At 38.4% G+C, this 21,291-nt stretch overlaps 2 protein-coding genes and 2 long non-coding RNA genes across 5 annotated transcripts; 2 read left to right on the top strand and 2 right to left on the bottom strand.

The window, feature by feature from the left end:
- The first annotated feature begins 521 nt into the window (after positions 1-521).
- Positions 522-2,299, top strand: LOC144002916 (uncharacterized). Its single transcript, XR_013278841.1, has 3 exons — positions 522-926; positions 1,285-1,371; positions 1,453-2,299. It is a non-coding gene; the product is annotated as an uncharacterized LOC144002916 (long non-coding RNA).
- LOC144002915 (uncharacterized) lies at positions 2,166-3,568 on the bottom strand. Its single transcript, XR_013278840.1, has 3 exons — positions 3,209-3,568; positions 2,563-2,795; positions 2,166-2,290 (listed from the first exon to the last, which is right to left on the bottom strand). It is a non-coding gene; the product is annotated as an uncharacterized LOC144002915 (long non-coding RNA).
- Positions 3,569-3,917: 349 nt separating this feature from the next.
- Positions 3,918-12,277, top strand: skp2 (S-phase kinase-associated protein 2, E3 ubiquitin protein ligase). Its single transcript, XM_077498600.1, has 10 exons — positions 3,918-4,108; positions 4,654-4,898; positions 4,974-5,085; positions 8,103-8,246; positions 9,400-9,534; positions 9,667-9,765; positions 9,848-9,975; positions 10,084-10,135; positions 11,497-11,604; positions 11,681-12,277. Exons 1-10 carry the CDS (start codon positions 4,095-4,097, stop codon positions 11,895-11,897), a joined length of 1,254 nt encoding a protein of 417 aa, XP_077354726.1. The 5' UTR covers positions 3,918-4,094; the 3' UTR covers positions 11,898-12,277.
- Positions 12,278-12,503: 226 nt separating this feature from the next.
- Positions 12,504-20,768, bottom strand: nadk2 (NAD kinase 2, mitochondrial). Of its 2 annotated transcripts, XM_077498037.1 has the most exons (12): positions 19,968-20,768; positions 19,781-19,869; positions 19,581-19,669; positions 18,799-18,880; positions 18,565-18,648; positions 16,975-17,114; positions 16,791-16,884; positions 15,401-15,496; positions 15,045-15,100; positions 14,909-14,962; positions 14,723-14,846; positions 12,504-14,653 (listed from the first exon to the last, which is right to left on the bottom strand). In XM_077498037.1, the coding sequence occupies exons 1-12, from the start codon at positions 20,199-20,201 to the stop codon at positions 14,515-14,517; spliced, it is 1,281 nt and encodes a 426-aa protein (XP_077354163.1). In that variant the 5' UTR covers positions 20,202-20,768; the 3' UTR covers positions 12,504-14,514. The 2 variants fall into 2 exon arrangements, with proteins under 2 accessions (XP_077354163.1, XP_077354164.1); XM_077498038.1 differs by lacking the exon at positions 19,968-20,768 and having other exon boundaries at positions 18,799-18,893.
- Positions 20,769-21,291: the final 523 nt, after the last annotated feature.

A 21,291-nucleotide genomic window follows, 5' to 3' on the forward strand; every position in this document is an offset into this window, starting at 1 on the left:
GTATACAATTAATATCTTTATAATATAACTATTTTTTCCCGGTTTCTGTCGACTGAAGATGACATCACCTGTGCTGAAGACGTAGGTAATGACCAATCATGGCTCACCTGTGTTCTGGGTGTGGTCAGCAAACTGTGCTATGATTGGTCATTACCTACTTCCTCAGCAGCAAGTTGAAAAGTTTGTTTTTAAAGGTATTGTACATGAAAAATAGTGAATTTGTCAAATTTATTCTGGACAAAATATTAAATTTTACTGCTGACAACATGATGCAGTCGAATCTTTGAGAAGCACACAAAGCCTTATAAGAGAAAATATAGCGCTTCTCCCAGACCAATTGGTACAACTGTATGTCATATACGGTGACATTTTCCCCATAGAGGCAGAATATTGCGTGAAAACGGCGTGGAGAAATCAATGAATTCAAGTTAGGCTGCCATAGTGAACGGCAATGTAAGATGGCCGCTGGTGGCTTCACTTCTTCCAACGAGTAAGCCGCATTGGCAGTCTATAGGTCGCTTGCACATCGTAATGCATCATGGGAGTTTTTCCTTCGGGCGCCATATTGGGTGTCCGCCGGTTCACAAGGTACACTCGCGAGTTACACGGTAGAGCTTATCAACCTGATGTAATTTTCGCAGTATTTTCACGATTTACCGGAAGATCAAAAACAACGATACAGGCAGAAGGTGTCTCTGTGTGGCGGGATTGATCCTAATTACGTCCTGACCAAGGGTGATTTTTTTTTTGACGGAGAAAGCTTGCTGGCCAAATGTGACATCTCTGGACATCTTTCCCTACCTCGTGTTGACAACATGCTCCATAACACGCCAACAAATCCCCGGAGGCTTACAATTATTTTGTAAGCGGGTGGATACAGAGTGTAAACTTTAACATCGCCTCAGAAGAAACGGTTGCTGTTGCACGTAAGTAAACCACATGGTGTTGGTAATTCTGCACACAAAAATGTTGATTTGTTCTCAGGCTTCCTGTTATCATTGTGTTTACATGCACAGCTGGGTTTACCTGATGTGGTTTTTCTAATAATTTTATAACAGGCAAATATGGCAGAGCGTATAAGAATAAAAAGTAACTGCACAGCCTCCCCGTGGCTTAATTAAATTTAATGCTACCCTTTCACTAGTTACATGTTACTTAATCTGAATGGTTAAGGTTAACCACTCTCAGAGGACGTATTTTTAGTTTCAGTTTCCAGTACAATAAAACGTGTTCATGGTAACTACTGAGCATACTGACAGCTTTTCTTATGATCTCACGGTTAAGGAGGCTGTCACAACACCAAATTTCTGTCTGGTGCCAGATGGCAACAATTCCCATCACTTGTCACGACAACACCAATAGTATTACCAGGTATGTATGGCTTTACTTTTTGTAGTTTCTTATTTAATTCTATGTTTCATATTTTCATTACAATGTTTGTAATATTTTCAGATTCAGGCACAGATGAGTTTAACTGGACGGACTTCTGCGACTTTGTGGTGTGGACAAAGTGTGATTGAGCGAGTCCACCCAGATCGCTCGTTTTGGCCAGTTGGAAAAGCCAGAGTTTTTTTTTCCCCAAAATCCCCTCCTTACCTGAACTGCTCGGGAGAGCATTTACTAGATCAGCAGTGGACTTCCAGTGTTCCTGCTCAGCCGCTGTCACCTACCACTTGCTCATGTACTTCAAAGATGCGGAATAAAGTAGTTTTTTGTGCTGCAGCAGATTGTAAAATCAAATGATATCACTTGAAGTGTGCCAATCTAGACTGCCAAAAGGACAGTGGTTTTGTGACAAGTGTGAAACAAGGATTATTGGGAAAACTGTAACACAGTACTGGTACTTGTCTTACATTAAACAAATTTAAAAGAGAGCAACTTTTTCCTCTGTACATAGTATAATGAAAGTCATTGCGTACCCCATCAACATTACATCATACCGTCATCTCAGGATGGTAGGCACCTGTGCTAAAATAAACTACATTAATTAACAGTTCAATTTTTAACCCTGAAATTACTACATCTAATCATTATTCACTTCATTTTTGTGCTTTTAGAAATAATAGAGATTTATGCCATTACTTTAAGAGGGACCATATTGCACATTGAGTCAAATCCTGTCATTTGTCTTATGTATAGCTTTGTAAACAAACCCAACAATAGAATTTGTATAAACGCTGCCTTTATTAGCGCCAAACAAACAGTCGCATGTTGTCCTCCTCCAATGCTTTGATGCTCGCCTTCGTTTCCATCATGTCATTGGCAATCAAGTCGGTGTGGCATGAGATCCCTCAAGAAAAAAATAAAGAAAAAAATCACAAAAAAATACGGTACCAGTAATAGGTTTAATATAGTAAAGTAGTATAGTTTTTTTGTCAGTGTAAAAGAAATGTACACATTTTGTTGCATTTTTTAATGTATGAACATTGCTACAGGCAAATACTTATTTCTATAAACACTTCCAAATGTCTCTAAAATATAAGGTGCGTGTACACACACAAACAAACACATACATTCACTCATGCATACAATATATCATGTAATGAATTCTGAGTGGCATACCAGAGTCAATGATGTCAGCAGTACTTGAGGGTACAGGTTACTGGAGCCATCTGGCTGCATAACTGCAACAATCTCTGCCACTTCGAGTCGTCTTTTCTTTGCTTGTCTCTCCTGTGCACGTTCATATCTCTTGGCACCGACTGGGCTGAGACATAGATGTTGTAACTTGGGACCCAACTTTAATGTTGGAGCCCAGTCGGGATGATTGGACAGAAAAACGGGCGCAGGGCGACCTGTTAAAATAAACAAATATATAAACAAATAAAATATGGAAAGACTGGTTATTTTACCGCAGTAGGGTGGCCGTGAATAAGTTCTTTAGCATGATGTGTAGGCTACCGGGGGTCTGTTTTCTTGCATCAGCCCCTTCTGTCTCTTTTTTTTCCAAGTTTACATTTTGCCACCAAAAAACATGTTATCGGCATTAAAAGCCCAAGACTAATCAATCCAATTTCAGCAGTAAACACTTTGCACTGGCACTACTTGGGTGAAAATGTTCGATGTTAGCTTTCGGCTAACGTCCGCTAGCCAGCTTGTACTACCGAACTTGCTTGCTCATGAATCCAAAACATAAGCAACTTGCCCATATATGGGCGGTCGAAACGTTATTAATCCTCATGCATTAAATAAAGGTAAACAAGCTTACCGCTCACAAAGTGATCGCTGCACACACGAGCCCAAAGTAACGACTTCCCTCCAGAGTCCGCACTCCTCTGTCCCCAGGCCCTGGTTCCTAATTATTTTCGGAATTCGGAAAAAAGACCGACCATTTTCCCCCTTGGCTTTGTTCGAACAGCCAACGATGCAGCAACAATGTACCATTTTAAACGCAGAAAACAAACGTGATAGATACGTGTTAGACCGAATCGCTACGTAAATGGAGGCCACCCAGCATGGCGACTCCGAGAAATCCGAGGCGGAAGTGACGACATGTGCAAGCGACCTATTCAAATAGTATGTCATTAGCTGAGCCCTGAGAAACTGTGATGTTATTTTCAGTTGACAGCAAGTGGCAAAATGGCCGCCTCCTGAGATGGATAAAAATAGGTGGATGTTACTTTACGTTTGACTTTCCTTTAAACAGCACAGGCATGAACAGTCACCCTGCATATTTAGCCTACATTTAAATTGTTTGTGGTCCCATATTACTGTACTTAAAAAAATAATAATCACTTGTAATTGCAGCAATGTAATGACTAAAACTTCTGAGATGAGTGTATAAAATAAAATGAAAAAAACATTCTTTACTCTTTTGCAATAACCCCTAAATGAGCTGCGTGTGGCTGATTATCCGTTAATTCGCGTTCTTTATGGTAGAATTGATTGAGAGTGCGCATGCGCAGAACAATCTGCTGCTGAGAACGGATGCAGAATATGCGCGGGGTAAGTGACGTAAAGGTGCAAGGCGCCCTGCATCTGGCGCTGAGTTTAAAAGTATCCTAGTTGGAGGGTAGCAGTAGTAATGGTAGTATTCGTCTCCAGTGCATGCTGTTTTTCAACTTTTGGCACTTTATTCCCCTGAAGCGGAGGCGATGCCAGGAGACAGGTATGGTTATTTATTTTATTTTTAATTTATTTGTGCTCGACTCTGCTATCTCGGAGGTGTTCCGGTTCTTGAATGGCTATTTGGCTAGTGCTGAACAAAGTCCTAGTTTGTGAATGTGTAATGTTAAAAGTGCATCGAGCAATACGTCCCTCTAAAATTGCCAGATTGCAAAATGACCAGGATTTACCCTTTACGCAACCGACCGCGCTTTGTTGTCGGCGAGTCATCCACCCAACCTACTCGTTCTCCTTAGTTTAATAAACTTTATACCGGTGGGAACAAGTTGCATATTGAGTCGTTGTTAGTGTAAGTTGTCCTAAAAGTTGAATGCACGTTTGCTTTAGTAGTTCAAATGACTTTTTCTGTATTTTGCGCGGTCAAAAGTTTGTCTCAACATGGCGGGCAAAGCTATCTTGCAGAAAAAAAGCTCCCAAACGAACTCGCGTCTTCCACAGATTTTAAACAAAAATGGACGAAATATTGTCAGACTTGATCGGCATGAAGAATCCAATCCAAAATGCTTATTAATGTTTTTTTCCTCGCAGCGTGCCTCTGCAGGATTTGCTCTGCCTCGACGTCCAAGGCTCCATGTTGTGCCAGGGCGAGAGGAAGAGCAAGCGCAAGTGGCCGGACTCCCTCACTGAATGCCTGGACACTGAATGCACCCCGACGGAGCTCATTCAACAGTGGTCACCTGGACACATACACAGTGCATGCAAGGGCAAAGAGAATGACGGCAAGCCTTTTGCTATTTCCAGACGATCAAGGAAGAGGAAAGACTCCGTATCAGGCAAGACAGAGCTTGACTTAATCGTATATTTTGCCACCTCTTATTAATCTTCCATGTATTGACTATGTCCTGCAGGCATTTCATGGGACCACCTTCCAGATGAGTTGATCCTCAGGATCCTCTTTTTCCTCCCTCTGCACGACCTCCTCAGGACGTCAGTCATTTGCAGACGCTGGCATCGCTTGGTGTAAGTCTTGAGTTAGTGATGACAAATCATACGTCTGATCATTCAGTTCTGAGTGGCTGATTATTAATTAGCAGTGCCAAGACTTTTTATTTAGAAACCCTCACTGAGCTATTTGTTTTAACTTGTGTACCTATTTGTGTATATATAGTAAAGTAGATGAGCGGTTCACAAGTATTACAGAAAAATAAAATGGGGGGGAATAAACCCTGTACTTGCATAATCCTTCAATCAAAATCTATTGGCGATAACAGTTCAATTGTACCTAAAATGTTAAAAAAAAAATTAGATGAATTGCATTTTGAACCTAAAAGTGAAATACAACTGAATTGTACTTATAGACGGCTCTTTTTAAAAAAAATACTTTTGAAACATTTTTTTGTTTAAGCTTTATGTGCAATACACTTTAATTCAGGGCTTATGTTTAATCGGTGGCCAGTTGCAGATTTTTTTTAATTTTATTTTTATTTATTTATTTATTTTTTTTTAAACCTTTTATGTACTCACCATTCACAGCAGTTGTACACAAGTAACACTGGTCTCAATACTTGATACACAGAAATCTACATTACCTTGTATCCATCCTTACAGGTACCGGTACCTTAAATGTTAATAAGGTCATACTATGAAGTATGAACTGTCTTTCAAAACAAAGTTAATCTTCAATTTTATATCATAAGCAGTCCATTTACGATTTTGTTAGCAATACAAGGAATTGCCCTGGATGTCACTGTTACAAGTTAATTCATTGACTCCCAGCCATTTTCACAGAAACAATCCCGTTCGCTCCCGGCTGTTTTACTGGATTTTGACTGATTTTGCAAGGCCCACAGAATATTGTGTTCAATTGCTATAAAAGCATTTTTTTTTTTTTTTTTTTTTTTTTTTAAATCAAAAAAAAAGTGTTTCTATTTGTTTCCATTTTGCAGCAATTAGCATTAGAAGAGAGCTACGTTTCATCAGTTTTCACAAATCTATTTAAAATTCTAAGTAATTTAGCTTTTTTTCTAGATGGCCGTGGTTGATCTCCTTTGCTCTGCTGCCACCTGCTGGCCGTTTGTGTAACAACCATTTCTGCAACCGTTCTTTGCAGTTGAGAGGCTGCATCAAAGCCTTCTGTATGCTCAAGCATTAAAAAAAAAAAAAAAAAAAAAAAAAATCTTATAAATACGTTTTTGGGACACTTACATTTAAAAAACAAAACAAAAACGTATTTACACGTTATTGGGAGCAAATGAGTTAAAGTCATGGTTTGTTATAAAATAAAAACAAGGTGAAACATAATGTTACACATAAAACAGTAAAATACTGCAAACAGAAGCACATCTGACAACGATTAACGTCCTTTTAACCTTATCAATTAAAAGTATTCAGCAATGCATTCTGGGAGAGAAGCGATTTGCTATACCTTATAAACATTTGCTAGCTCTGACACGTCCTTGTCCATGGCGGCGTTAAAGCTCGTACAAGTGTTTCATGTTCATAGATGTAAAAAAAGAATCAAGGATGGATTTTCTTCTGTGTTGAGAGCACGCCCTTTAGAGTTGACCAAAAAGTAAGCTTCATGAAAACCGTTTGAGAAATGATGAAGTTACTGTATGACTTGTTTTCTTCCATCATTTCATTCTTAATTTTCTTCATGCGTTGCCTTTTATGGGAATGTTACAACACGAACATCTCTGAGTTAGGCTGTTAAGTATTACGAAAGTTGCAGCACTCTTGCTTTTGTAGCAAGATATTAGCTTGCTGATTAAATACTAAGTGACAGAAAGTGAGTCACTAGCGTTTGCATTAGCATCTAGCTTAACTTTGTTGCGCTACCGATCGCCGAAGCTCAACAGTCAGTCTTGTATTTCTTTTTTGATTGACTTTATTTACACTTCATCACACAGCTCTACAGTATTCGACATAACATCAGATTTCTTCTTTGTGACTTTGTTTTTCTTCTAAATCAGGGGTGTCAAACTCATATTAGCTCAGGGGCCGCATGGAGGAAAATATATTACTAAGTGGGCCGGATCGGTAAAATAATGGTATATAACTTAAAAACAATTGACGTCAATTATACGCAGATTTTTACGATTTTTGGGCCAGCCCTAAATTACGGAGCTCAACTGTAATCTATTGTTAAAAAATAACACAAATGTAAATGAAACGCGGCAACACTTTGCCTGTATGAGTTTCGGAAGTGTTAAATCTACCTGTTTTGTATAAATATAGTTCCCAAAATGCATTGTGTCGCACAGTTAATGAAGTCAAAAGGATGTTAATCCTTGTCATATGCATTTGTGTTACCCGTAATTGAATTTGTGTCATATTTAACACGTTTATGTTGGTCTATGATTTAAAAAAAAATAAAAAATAAACAAACCATAACTTTATGTTGTGTGTAAAATAATGACTTCCGGGGTGATTCTGTGTACAAGTTACATTACTCATCTGAGGACTGCTTTGGAAATTACAAGTTTATATATTTGATTGTGGCTGGCTGTTTAATGGTCCGACATTACAATTTTTTATTTTAATTTTTTTTTTAACTTTACAAAGTCGTCTCGCGGGCCGGATTAAACCCCTTTGCGGGCCTGATGTTTGATACCTCTGTTCTAAATCATGTATATCATTATGCCACCACAGTTGGATTCAACGGTGCCTTGGGAACACGATGACAAACTTATGTTGCTATAAGTCTCTGGTTAAATTTTCCTAAATGCTAGTCGCTTTTTTGTTTTAAGTTAATTTAATCAAGAAAGAGTTTTGTTTTTTGTTTTCTGCCAAAATCTGCATCAGGCTAAGAACAATCTGTATTGGTTGGGCATTTTTTTGTGGACAGTTACACCTACTAAGCTACTGTATTTAAATGTGTGTCATTATGGTGGTACTTGAAGAACATTTTTTTTTTTTTTTTTTTTTTTTCCCCAGGTCGTACTTGGTTGTGAAAAGTTTGAGAACCACTTCCACTAAAGGAAACCCACACTTTGACAATCCTTGCAGTTGATGGTCAACTCTTCTGTGTCTTCCAGGTTTGATGAGTCGTTGTGGCAGAGTGCAGATCTGGAGGGGGTGAACAATATGGGTCCAGCACTCCAGCAGGTGTTGAAGACGGGGGTGCGCAGGTTACGATGCCCTCGCTCTTTCATAAACAACCTGCACTTAACGGGCATTTGGTGAGTTTAGGGAAATGTGGCTTGTCCATCGGCATTTAGTGAGTTACCAGATTGGCTAGAAAGTTAATCAGTCATGAACCTTTTTATCTTGGATGTGCAAGACTGTCTCAACCATACAATAGAAGAGTAAAATATCAGGGTTTACTTATTACAATAGAAACAATAAAAGACGAGTAAATGCTGAACTATTGCACAAAAAAAAGCACAGATTGGTCGAAGATCTCATACCCAATAGGAGCAACTGGGAAGGGTTTGGTATCTTGTACTGTGTTGTCACGACCACTGTGCAATATTGAATTCCATTATAAGGTTTGAGATTGAGCTAAAAGCCTTTAACACCAAGTCACATGATGGTGGGGAGAGAAAATGGCTAATTGGGCTCATGTTACTTCATTATGTGGTGTGTAGCAAAAGTAGGGCTGGGTCTAAAATATCAATATTGAATCGATATTCCTTTTCATAGCCCAATATTGATTCATAAAACCATGAATCGATACTTTTATTAGTTTTTTTCCCCCCCGTAAATTAATGTGCCAAATAGGGCCTGACCGATTAATCGCCCGACGATTATAATTGGCCGATTATTGGCCTTCAAACATCAGCCAAAACAATCGACCAATTGAGCTAAATGGACAATTATTCTCCCCTTAAAACGTTAACAAAGAGAGCCAAATTTTACGACGCTGTGAAAGTACCCTGAATGCACCATTTTATTTGCATAGCATTAGCAGCTAGCAAGTGTGTAGCGTATGTTATTCTGGTTATTCTGTTGTCCCCTAAGCATCCTTTAAGCTGTTTAATGAAACCACAGTTGGAGTTAACTGTAAAACTAAATACACAACGTTAAGAATTACATCCACTGTATATTTAAATACAAAACACGCTTCGTTTTCAAAACATCGCTAGCCTAGTGTTAACGGGAAGTTAGCATCGACTTCGGGTGTGTTTCTCCTTCAAATAACGAATCGAATCGATTTTGGAAATCTGAATCGATTTCCAGCCCTAAGCAAAAGTCTTCTTTCTTCAGTGTTGTTCCACAAACGGGTACAATAAAATTTTTACAATAGTTTGAGGGGTGTACTCACTTTTGTGAGATACTTTAAATGTCTGTCTTCTTCAAGTCAGTTGTTTGAACTTTTGTTGTCCCCATTAGCACATTGCAGGTTGCTGAAATGGACCTTTCCAGCTCCATCATCAGCACATCCACCCTTGAGAGCATCATCTGTAACTGTAATCTGTTAGAGTGTCTTAGTCTGGAGGGTCTGCAACTCTCTGACAACATTATCAGGTTAGTTCTTTCCTCACGACATGTGTAGTTGTAGGCATCAGCAGCTTGCTACAGTTTATCACTGTTGGAATGGATGCTAATGACAGAATTGTAAACTCTGTGTGGATGTTGACACTCGAATTTCTCCCGCAGTAGTCTGGCCCAGAATGTGCGTCTACGGCAGCTCAACCTGAGTGGCTGCTCCGACTTCTCTGCTGACCCTCTGGCTCACATGCTGCAATCCTGCTCCAGGTCCATTCTCCATGACAAACACCCCATCCCATGCGACAGAACACCTTCATCTTGATTTCCTTGGGTTGTCTCCTTCGTACAGAGTAGAGCAGTTGAACATATCATGGTGTCACTTCAGCTGCGATCATGTGAAGAGTGTGGTCAGTCACGTCTGCCCCACTGTTACGCACCTCAACATCGGCGGATACAGAGATTGCCTCACACTAGATGGTGAGTGCGGGAGGTCTGTTTATTCAAATTGTCATCTGTTATTTGATGCATTTTGTGTCTTTTTATTTTTATTTATTTATTTATTTTTTGCGTTTTCTCTCTTTCTAGATGTGAAGGTCTTGGTTTCAAGATGTCCTGATATTAAGACACTAGATTTGAGGTATGTTTATGTTCATCATCAAGTCTCCACACAAACATTCAATTTTAGCACTTCTATTTTTTATCTATTGTTGGATTCCAGTAGCCGCTGTCTTTTATTAGACACTAAGCCCTGAGCATTGGTGATATGATGCCTTTTTCAGTCAACAGCAAGTGGCAAAATGGCCGCCCTCTGAGAGGCATAAAAATGTGTGGATTTGTCTGCTTTATTGATCTTCCATAAGCAAAATTGATCATAACACCATGTTTAGATAGTCCAGGTCTGGCCTGAGCAGTCTGGAGTGGTGGGACAATTCCTAGTGGGCCACCAGAGGGTGCTATTTTTACCCTGCGGATTCATTTCCAAAACACCAAAATCAAATCTACAGTGACTAGTAGGGATGAAACGATATCCAAATATCACGATACGATATTATCAGGATATGAAGTTCATGATACATGATACTGAATTACCACAATACTGTGGGGAGGTTGGCGATATCTAAAAAAGTTCACAATATTGTAAAACAAGAAAGCACAATATTGTGCTTTTGTACATAAGCAATACCTCCACTCTCGAATAACACTTAGTATTGAGGCACTTACTCACCTAATGCAAGCACACATTGAGTTCCTCCACTTATTGACTCGCTTCACAAGCATATTACAATCCCCCCATCTGACAATTAGTGATTTTAAACATAGAAGGACAAAACATCCCTATATGAAAATTAAACTTCACTAAAAACGAGCCACCAGAGGGTGCTATAACTGCACAAATGGAACTCAACCTGACTTTTTTTTTTTTTTTTTTTAATATGTATATATTTTTTTTAACATATGTGTAGCTTTTTAATATTGTGAACATAACGACGATATTGTGACTAGCCTCGAGCGTGTGAATTTTCCCACATGGTTGGCCTGAATCATGGACCGTTTGGGCGACTATTTCATACAGAGTGGATCATACAATCATGCTCAATTGCTCGCGCTCACTCTCCTCCGCCCCTCTGGGCACCACCAACAGCCAAGCAGTACGCTCGGAGTTGGTGTTAGCTTAGCTTCGCACAGTCATATGAGGCACAGTCAAACAAAGAGATCACAGAAAGGCAAAGGTTGGACCACAAAGAAAAGGAGTGCAGCTGACAAAGCTAAATGTATCAAACTCAAATGTTTAAATCGTCACAGAGCCTTCAAGTGCATGTGAATGATGGAGATGCTAGCTAAGCTAGCACAATGTAAGACACCACCAAGAAGTGCAACTTAAAAGAGACAGTGTGTCAAACATGGTCCAACATCATGTTTGGTTATTGTTATTGTAAAAACAGTCTAGATATTTTTAGCAAGTTCTTCCTGTGTTTCATGTGTATTCCTCCACTCCAGTGACAGCACTCAGCTGATGGTCGACTGCTTCGCCGTGCTCTCCGAGCTCAAACATCTGCAGCATCTGTCCCTGAGCCGCTGCTACCACATTCACATTGCCGCGCTCACGTAGGTTCCACCCGCCGTCCGCGCCGCGCTCATTTTGAGCAGCCGTTCCAATTAACTTTTTGAGTTGTGCCTGCAGTGACCTCAGGAACACATTCCCCGCGCTGCATTACCTCGAGGTCTTCGGCCTCGTTAATGACAGCCACCTGTCCTCGCTGAGGATGGAAAGCCCCGGCATTTGCATCAACTCCTTGCCGTTCTCCACCATTGCGCGACCCACGCCTGCCAGCGTCATGGGCGCTTGTCGCGGCTACAGCATGTGGAACAGGACTAATCGACTCAGGTTCAAGATGTAGGGATTTTTGTTGTTTACATTTGGCCCCAAAACACACAGTGCAGGGAATGATAGTTTGTTGGTATTAATGGTCAAGATGTTCTAAATGCGAAACAAACGTTTGTAGGTTGTTGTGGAAAGTTATTAATCTACATATGATAGGAAACTTTTAATGACACGTTGAATTTGTGAAGAGGTTAGCATAAACATGTTGGAATAAAGTGTGGGGCTAAATGGTACCGTTGCGCATCTTTTAATACTGGTGTCTTTAACCTGTATTAAATTCAGTGTTATTGGTGTTAAGATTATATTTTTCTACATGGAACGTCAGTATAGGAATATGTCTTGGTCAAATACCTTTCATAAAATAAAACATGCAACAAAAATGTGTTCACAACTGAACCAGGTCTCTCTGTTAGCTGCTTTCCACAAGGCCATCAAGTTGGTACCTCATGGTTCTTTTCTCAGTACATTTCCTGTTTGTAGTTTTTATTCAAATTGACTTTATATTGTCTTAACGTCTGTTCATAAAAAAAATAAAAGTGCCAAAACCTATGAGCTAATTTTCTTTTTAGTTCAATGTGCTTGATTTTTCTTTATACGCACCAAGCAAAAAGTAGTTCAAGAATTTACATACAGCACCAATCACACATTTATTGTAAAAGTACATGTCAGAATGATGCAAGTTGAAACAGAGGCAATGTTTGGAACCATTTACGAGAATTAAAAACACATTCAAACAAAAGCTCCCATGGCACATTGCATATCACAGTTTAATGACTCTATACTTTTGTAAAAGACCTCCCAGTTTAAATACGCACCTTAAATATATCAGCACTCACATGATTCTGGATTGTAAAAAAGGACACCATGATTTTTTTTATTTATTTTTTAAACTGCAGGACTCCAGACTGCCCCTAAATGGTGGCATTTTGCTAGTGTTACCAACTTGGTGACTTTCTCGCTTAAAAACAAAACAAATATTTTTGGTTGCAGCCAAACTTCACCCTAATCCATTTCTCTGCAATATAGTGAAAATGAGTGGGATATTTCATTTGAAAGTCAATTTACAGTGAGTGCCCCTAAAGCTCATACTTTAGGGCAGTGGTGTCCAAACTACGGCCCGGGGGGAATTTGCGGCCCGCCGTCCATTTTTCAGTGGCCCGCGACATGCTAAAAATGGCATTTGACTCAGTTCAAATAAAATAAAACTAAACAAAAATGTTTGGAGATGGTCAAAGTAAGAAGGGAGGGTATCTAAAAACAGGTGCCATTAATGGTTATTTTATTTAACTAAAACTAATGGGAAAAAAATTAAAACTCAAAAAACAATATTGTTACCAAAATAAAATAAAATAATGCTTTTTTTAAAAAAATGAAAACTAACTGAAACTATGTTTTATGTTTACAAAACTAACTATAATTATAGCAAACATGTCCGTTTTAGTCTTTGGTAATTAATGCATGAGCCTTTGGGGATGATTTTAAGTGTGATTTTTAGTTGATTTATTTTGACGTCATCTAGCAGCAGCCAATCGAAAAGCACCTTCAGATGACGTCATTCCAATTGTTATTTAAATATTACACCAGTAATACACATAAATTTTTTTTAAAAAAAAACTAATACTGAAACTAACAAGTTCTCCCCGTGCCCGCGTGGGTCTTCTCCGGGTACTCCGGTCTCCTCCCACATTCCAAAGACATGCATGGCAGGTTAATTGGATGCTCCGAATTGTCCCTAGGTGTGCTTGTGAGTGTGGATGGTTGTTCGTCTCTGTGTGCCCTGTGATTGGCTGGCAACCAGTCCAGGGTGTCCCCTGCCTACTGCCCAGAGCCAGCTGAGATAGGCGCCAGCACCCCCGGCGACCCTCGTGAGGAATAAGCGGTCAAGAAAATGGATGGATGGATAGATGAAACTAACAAACTAAAATAAAACTAAGCATTTTTTTAAAAGAACTAATAAAAACAGAACCACCCTTAAGCACAAATAAATTTGTACACTTTTTAGGACTAAACACAATTTCTCTTCATAATATTATGTGGCCCTTTTGTCCTTCTGATTTTCTGTATGTGGCCCTCAAATGAAAAAGTTTGGACACCCCTGCTTTAGGAGTTACTGTGCTCCTAGTAAAAAAAAAAAAAAAAAAAAAGTTAGTCTGGAGCCCTGCCAATATCCACAATTAAATCAATTCTGCTTATAAAGTCATCTCAGAATCATAACAATATTGCTTTTTCTACCAAACATTTGACCTAAGACAAGGAGCAAGAATCTGCTCTTGGTGTTAAATTCTCTTTAGTGCGCTAATTTGATGCTAGCGCGCCTACAAAAATATCTTTTCAAACAAACCTGTGTGCTTTTCCGCTTTAAAAAGGGGGATGGAGAAAATAAACAGGAACACCCACTTGGTTGAACACGCACAAACATAATTCCCACTCAGCTCAATGTCTATTTTTCTGGTGTCCATTCAGTCAAGTGTTGCATGGCATGACACTAACTCTGACTGTGGGATAAAGACGAAAATCAAAGTAGGGAGATTTTTTGTTTTGTTTTGTTCCAGGCATTTAAAAAAGTATTTCCCTTTAACCACAAATTTGGTGGTTTACTCATTTTAGGAAAAGCCGATCTCAAATGCCTTTCCTCAGTTATCCAGAACAACCGTACGGAGCTGATCGTCGTCGCTCATGCTGATTGTTGCAATGGCGCCGTCGTTGAACTCAAACGAGCTCCCGCCGTCCACCACCATGCAGGCGTCCCAGCACCGAGAGCGAACGCACACCCTTAAAAGGGAGAGCAGAGTTCAGAGAAGGGACCATTCGGAACCCGCGTCGGGAGTGTCGGCGACTGACTTGCTGGCGAAGCCTCTCTGCCGGCTGCTGGAGAACACTCGGTTTACGATGGGCTCTCGGATGCTGAAGAACAAGCGTTTGTCCTCGGGGCTGAACACCAGTGACTCGTTGTACTTGTCAGTAACTAAGCACACAAATAACAATGTTGAGAAGAGAAACTATGAATAATGTGTTTTATAAACTCACCTTTCTCAATAAATTCAATGTTTAGTGGAATAGCGAGGCCTGTTTGACATTTTCCTAAAAGAAAACGAAAGTTATCAATTAACCAAAGGTTTAATGTATATATATTTTGGTTTCAGTGACTTTTAAAATGATGTACCTATTTGTAGGATCTCATTCACCGCTTGCTCAGCAAGTTTGTTGATGTTATATGACCTGTAGATAAGAAACACGGGGGAAAAAGTTAATCAATTACAATTACAATTCCACAGGGTACACTAATAATAAATTTGGATGCTGTCATTTTATTGCACAAGCTTGGCTTGATGGTTTGGAAATTACACAGTACATTCACATTCAAGACGACCTGTGTTGGATTTAGTAAAGCAACCTCATAACTTGAGCCTGCTGTTTATCCATAGTAGGTACAAAATGTTTTTTGTTTTGCAAACATGATGCAAGCAAAATTCACAGTTGTCAATGAAATAACACAAACACACACGTAAATGTGACTACCATGCTTTGGATCCTGTCCCTGTGCAAATACTGAGCCCCGAACTCTTCTGCTTTTCCCATGGCCCGTCATCCACTGAGATTTCATAGTATGACGCCCTGAAGGAACAGCAAGTTATAGTGCCAGACATTGAGAGGTCATGCTATGGAGGACCAAAACGGCCCGAATAAATAAATAAATAAAAATGGATAGAAAAATATAATTCAAATATAACTCTAATATAACTCTAATATAATATAATATAATATAATATAATATAATATAATATAATATAATATAATATAATATAATATAATATAATATAATAGGGGTGTGAATTGCCTCGTACCTGACGATTCGATTCGTATCACGATTCACAGGTCACGATTCGATTCGATACCGATTAATCCCGATACGAATTTATAAGTCGATTGTTGCGATTTTTTTTCATTCAAATTTAGAAAATACTAATCAGTAAGCTTGTAGAGTGTAAGATTTATATGAAAATGTATTATTTATTTATCTGAAATTTCAGTCTTATAGAGGTTGTAATCTGTTTCATGTTTAAACAGCATTAAAATAAAATATTAAGGCTTAATGTTCCGTTCATATAACATTCTTCCATGCTCAAGGTGTGAATCCTAAAAAATAAATAAATAAATAAAAATAAAAAATAAAAAATCGATTTTGCCTATTATTGAATCGATTCGAGAATCGCGCGATGTAGTATCGCGATATATCGCCGAATCGATTTTTTTTTAACACCCCTAATAATATAATATAATATAATATAATATATGAAATAAACAACAAAATATATCTACATATATACACAAATAAAAAAAGTAAAAAATACATAAATCAATAAGGCAAAAATCTAAAATTAAATGTGGCAACAAATACAAAAAAATATACAGATTTAAATAAATAAATAGGCTATGATCTCATATTTATTTAGTTCATGTTGGAGATGCTATCAGCATGAAATGCGTCATGGAATGTTACTCAAATGGGGGGGGGGCCTAAACATTTCTCTCTGCCGATGCAAATTGCCTTTCGATGGTGAAGTGAACAAATCGGCGAACAGGGAAGTCTCGGCGGCTTGCATGGAATAAATAAATATGAGAGCAGCGTTTGACATTTAATTTCCATTTATATATTTATTTTGTCTTTATTTCCACATTTATTTTATTTTTTGAATCTCATTTCTATTTTTGTATTTGTTTACTTTTATTTATTTGAATTTTCGTTTTAATTTCCATTTATATTCATTTTTTATATCTGTTTTTTTATTTTAACTTTTATTTATTTATTTAGGCATTTTTGGTCCTCCATAATCATGCAGCTAGTGGAGATGTACACAGCAGCAGGTGAGCTCTCATATACTGACAGTCATTTTTGAATGAGAGGTACCTGGACGACAGAGATTCTCCGATGAAGATTTCATTCAGGCTCCTGACGGGGAGAAGACTGGGCTTGGAGAAGCTTTCATTCAGTGTTCCAGTTTCTGTGAAATTGAAAAGAGAACATTTGAAAAACCAAACAAAAAAGTGTACACGTAGTTAGGGGCACAGCATGCAGACAAAGGCCTACGTACTCTGCTGGTGGTCCATGGTGGTGATGCGGTGGGCCTGGCTGTGCTGCTCCAGGCTAAGCTGCTGTTCATGCAAGTCGAGTGGAGTGGGATTTATTCCGGTGCCCTCAAGGTGCAATCGAATCCTCTGGCGCCACTGCCACCTGAATAGGATGCAGAGAAAGGTGAAAGACAGATTTATTTGCCCACTATCCATCAACACATATTAATACACATTAATATGTATTAATGAGGAAAGTACAACTCCATAATATTATACTTTATAAAGACATAGTATTGACATAATTAAAACATAATTAAATAGAATTAACTAAATGCAGCTAGTTCTGGTGTGCCAGACTTGGCCAGCTGGGGGCAGTATACGACAAACGGATACACTTTGATGCTAAACCGTATTATGAATTCCATTTTTGAGCTGCTGGCTTCCTTGCCAATTAATTATATTGCAGAGGTGCGTGTCTTTACCTAAATTTCCAGTGGGATTCACAACATCATCAAAACTTTTTTTGAGCTCTTCAGTAAAATGTTTCAGTGTGTGTGTTCAAGTTTTTAACTTTCACATTGATGCTGATTTCCATCAGCTATGGCATTTAGCATTAGCGTTAGCATTAAGCTTCTAGGCTTTCATTATTACAGTGCCTATAGAAAATCATACCACCCTAGAAATGATCAATTAAATCAAACTTATTTAACTACAATTACAAACACCAGGCTGCCCCCACCTGAAATAAATCACAGTGGTTTTGATTAAACTTGGTAAATGGACTGCTTTTTTATATAGCGCTTCACCATATGGTGAGGAAAGCCCTTTACAATGCCTCACATTCATACACCAAACTCTTGAATATAACCAGTTGTTCCACCAACTACACTAGGTCAAAATTAAAATATGTAGGAAGTGCCCAGAAGACACTTTCGCTCCCTGCTGATTGGTTCTTTCCACTGTTTGTTTACGTTACCCTGTGATGTCATTTTTTGTTGACAAAGTGGCAAAATGGTCGCCCCGAAATATATAAAAATGGGTCGATTTGGCTGCTTAACTCATATTCCAAAAACAAAATATCAATCAGAATACCATGTGGGGCTGCATAGAACATATTAATGAAGAGAAATTTTTGGGGTTAACTTACACTTTAATTATGGAGTTTGATTTCAGGTTGTATGACAACGTAACTATTTCAAAGGGGTATGATGGTTTTCTATAGGCAGTATATATATCATTTGATAAACCAATTGTGTTTAAAAGCACAATATTCAATTCTTTTGTTTTATGGGTCTATTTTACAGTAAACCTCAACTAGCAAGCACACTTAGTGTTTTATTTGAAGAAGAAGGAGGAGAAGGAGGTGAGTCAGTTTTCATTTGTTTTCTCAAAATGTTGATACCCTACAGTCTGATCTGTACGTTTAAACTGCACTCACATTGGCAAATCAAATACCCAATATGAAATCAAACTTTTATCTGCACTGGAAGAGACCTGATTCCGATCTACGCCTATCATTCTTTTTCTACGCTGCTGTGTAAAGGTGGGTGACGAATTATTAAATTAACAGCTCACCCAAAGCCTCAGAATATATTTGAGTAAATACGCACCTGAACTCACCACGGCAGAGTTTCCCCAATGCTTCTGGGAATTTGCGAGTGTACTTTACAGGCAAGCACAGATGACCCTCTGACCTTTATTGGGGAACCAAATACAAACAATTTGTAATTTTTTTAACTAGGTGAGGCAAACCTCATCCCACCTTGTAGCAAAGACATAAAAGTAGAAACAGCATGTTGTAATTGTGTTTAACATTCATAATAGTTAACATTTTCGTGCTGTACCTCTCAGGGTCTGTGTTTACTCCAACAACTGGTTTGTCCTTGCTCAAAACCTTACTGGCAACAAGCAGCATTGTTCCATCACCTAACAAAACAAACTGCATTCACAGACCATGTATTGTTTATTTTACAAGTTAACTGAAACCTTTGTATGTGTGACTATTTTGAGCCTTTTTGTTTACTCGCCCAGAACAACAAGATTTTAAGGTAGATTTTAGGAAAAAATCTAATTGTTATTCCCCCCCAATGTGTTTATTTTTCAAGGTTCTCTTCACATTTTATTTTAAACAAACAAACAAGCAATAAATGGGTGTACACTAAAATAAAGGCACATTAACCATATAGGGATGTTTGATACCACTCTTTTCAGACTGATACCAGTATGAGGACTTAACTCGAGTAGTCACCGATACCGCTAGTACATTGGGTAGATACAAATTAAAACAATTACAGATAATTTTAAAGGAAAAAAAAACTAATTTTCCCCTTAAATTGCATTAAATTAATAGCAATTTTCTGTTCATATTTATAATTTGTAATTTTTGATCATAAAAAGTTTATAAGAGGGTGGCCGATACTACTAGCACAGTATTAGTCACCGTCACGAGTACCGATACCTTGAAATGAGGCCTGGTATATTTGCCCATCCCTAAAACAATTAATTAATATGAAAGACCGTTTAGCTAAATCGATTAGCGTTGCTATCCTTAACTAACTTAGATAGTTTAAAAGAATGCTCTAATTATTCAATCTATCCAACATCTATAAACAACAATCATTCTTACCTCCAGCAGATATGATGGCATCTGCCCACTGCACTACTTCGGTATCATATGCACCCCTTTTCACCACTTTCACTTCAATTCCTTCTTTCCTTGAAACACATTTTAAAATAGCTTTCACATACACTGCAACAATGTCAAAATGCAATTCTATATAGACGAATGTAGCTGTGATTAAATTCTCTCTTTGGGTGACATCTTACTGCAGGCTTTTCACAACATGCTCCACGTTGTTCGTGTGGATGTTGTGTCGTTCCAGCAGGCCACTGTAGCTGGAACCCTTCATAGCGAGCTGAGAATCACATTCAAATAAATCATGTAGGACGGTTTTTTTTGTTTTTGTTTTTTTAAATAAGCATTTAGCACCAAGTAAGAACATAACAGACTCACCAGCTGCTTTAGATCCTCCTCTGAGAGTCCTGCATAGCGATAACGTTGTTGCTCGAACTCATATCGGGTCGTCTTGGTAACCACTGCTACTTTTTCGGGTTTGAATCCAGATTTGGGTTTGGTTGAAAAGTTACATGACGAAAAGTGAATTGGGAAAAGTGGACTTCCGCGTAAGGTTAGACTCGCCACGTGATTCCCCAAACACATCAACTTGGTCACAAAACGGCAAGGCATACTTTAGAAGTGCAGAAATTCAAATTTAAAAGTCCTGCAATATGTGCTGAATGACGCTCCCGTTCGGTAGTACTAGTACAGTTGGCGTCATGTCAATCCATTAATCCGTTTGTTGTGGCGATCGAGTGTCTACTCAAGAAGTGGGAGTAGACATACTCCCTGTCTGAAAGGTCACAGTCTGAGATTAAATGTTCAGAGCCGACTTTAATAGTTATCCAATCGCTTCGCTAACATGTAACAGTGGACTACAGCCCAATTTAGCAAATGAAGTACAGTACAGTAGTTCTCGTGCCCACTTGTATGTAGTATTATGGGCACAAGCTAACCTTACGAGAATAGTTGAAAGCTAGCAGCACGTTGCTTCAAAAACGTAAACAAGAAGCCCCATGATTGTTGTACCTACTGCATTCAATCATATAGCAAGTTGCATTAAATCTGCGTTCTACATACACTCCCAACAGGCTTTTAATACACGACGTAAAAAGTAAAATTCCGAAACTCGTGCAGAGCCAATGCTTGCTTGATTCAACCATGCCATGGGGCTTCCCGTAGCCGTACACTACAGTCCAACCTCGCACGTATTTATTTACGTAATTGCGTAACGCAGTCTTATTGGCTACGTAGAACGTGAGGTCGGATTGGTGGGTGTGTTCGTGGTGCGTTCAATGAAAATACGATTAATATAAGTCAAAATAAATTACCGTTGGTCATTACAGTCATCTTATTTTGTTGAGTAAAAAATAATTTACTAAAACATCTGTTATTTAGTAATAACATCTCTTTGGTAATACATATATATGTTAAACGTGTACATTTTATATTATACAGATTAAAAATTGAATTAAACTGAAGAGTTTCTAAAATACTCGATACTTTAAATTGTCATGACCCCTGTACTGAACGTATGAAAGTCACTCATGCCATATGTGATATCTACAGCTTCTAGAATCCTTAAACTCATTCACTGCCTTTGACAAGTATACTTGTCAATTGTATTTTTTTGAGCGGTGCTAAATGGGGGCGAATCTGAGCATGCTCCACTGTAAATATCAAACTTGGAAACAACTTTACTGATGCCCAACCACCGGTA

The sequence above is a fragment of the Festucalex cinctus genome, chromosome 15 (genome assembly GCF_051991245.1).
Source record: "Festucalex cinctus isolate MCC-2025b chromosome 15, RoL_Fcin_1.0, whole genome shotgun sequence".
Taxonomy (NCBI): domain Eukaryota; kingdom Metazoa; phylum Chordata; class Actinopteri; order Syngnathiformes; family Syngnathidae; genus Festucalex; species Festucalex cinctus.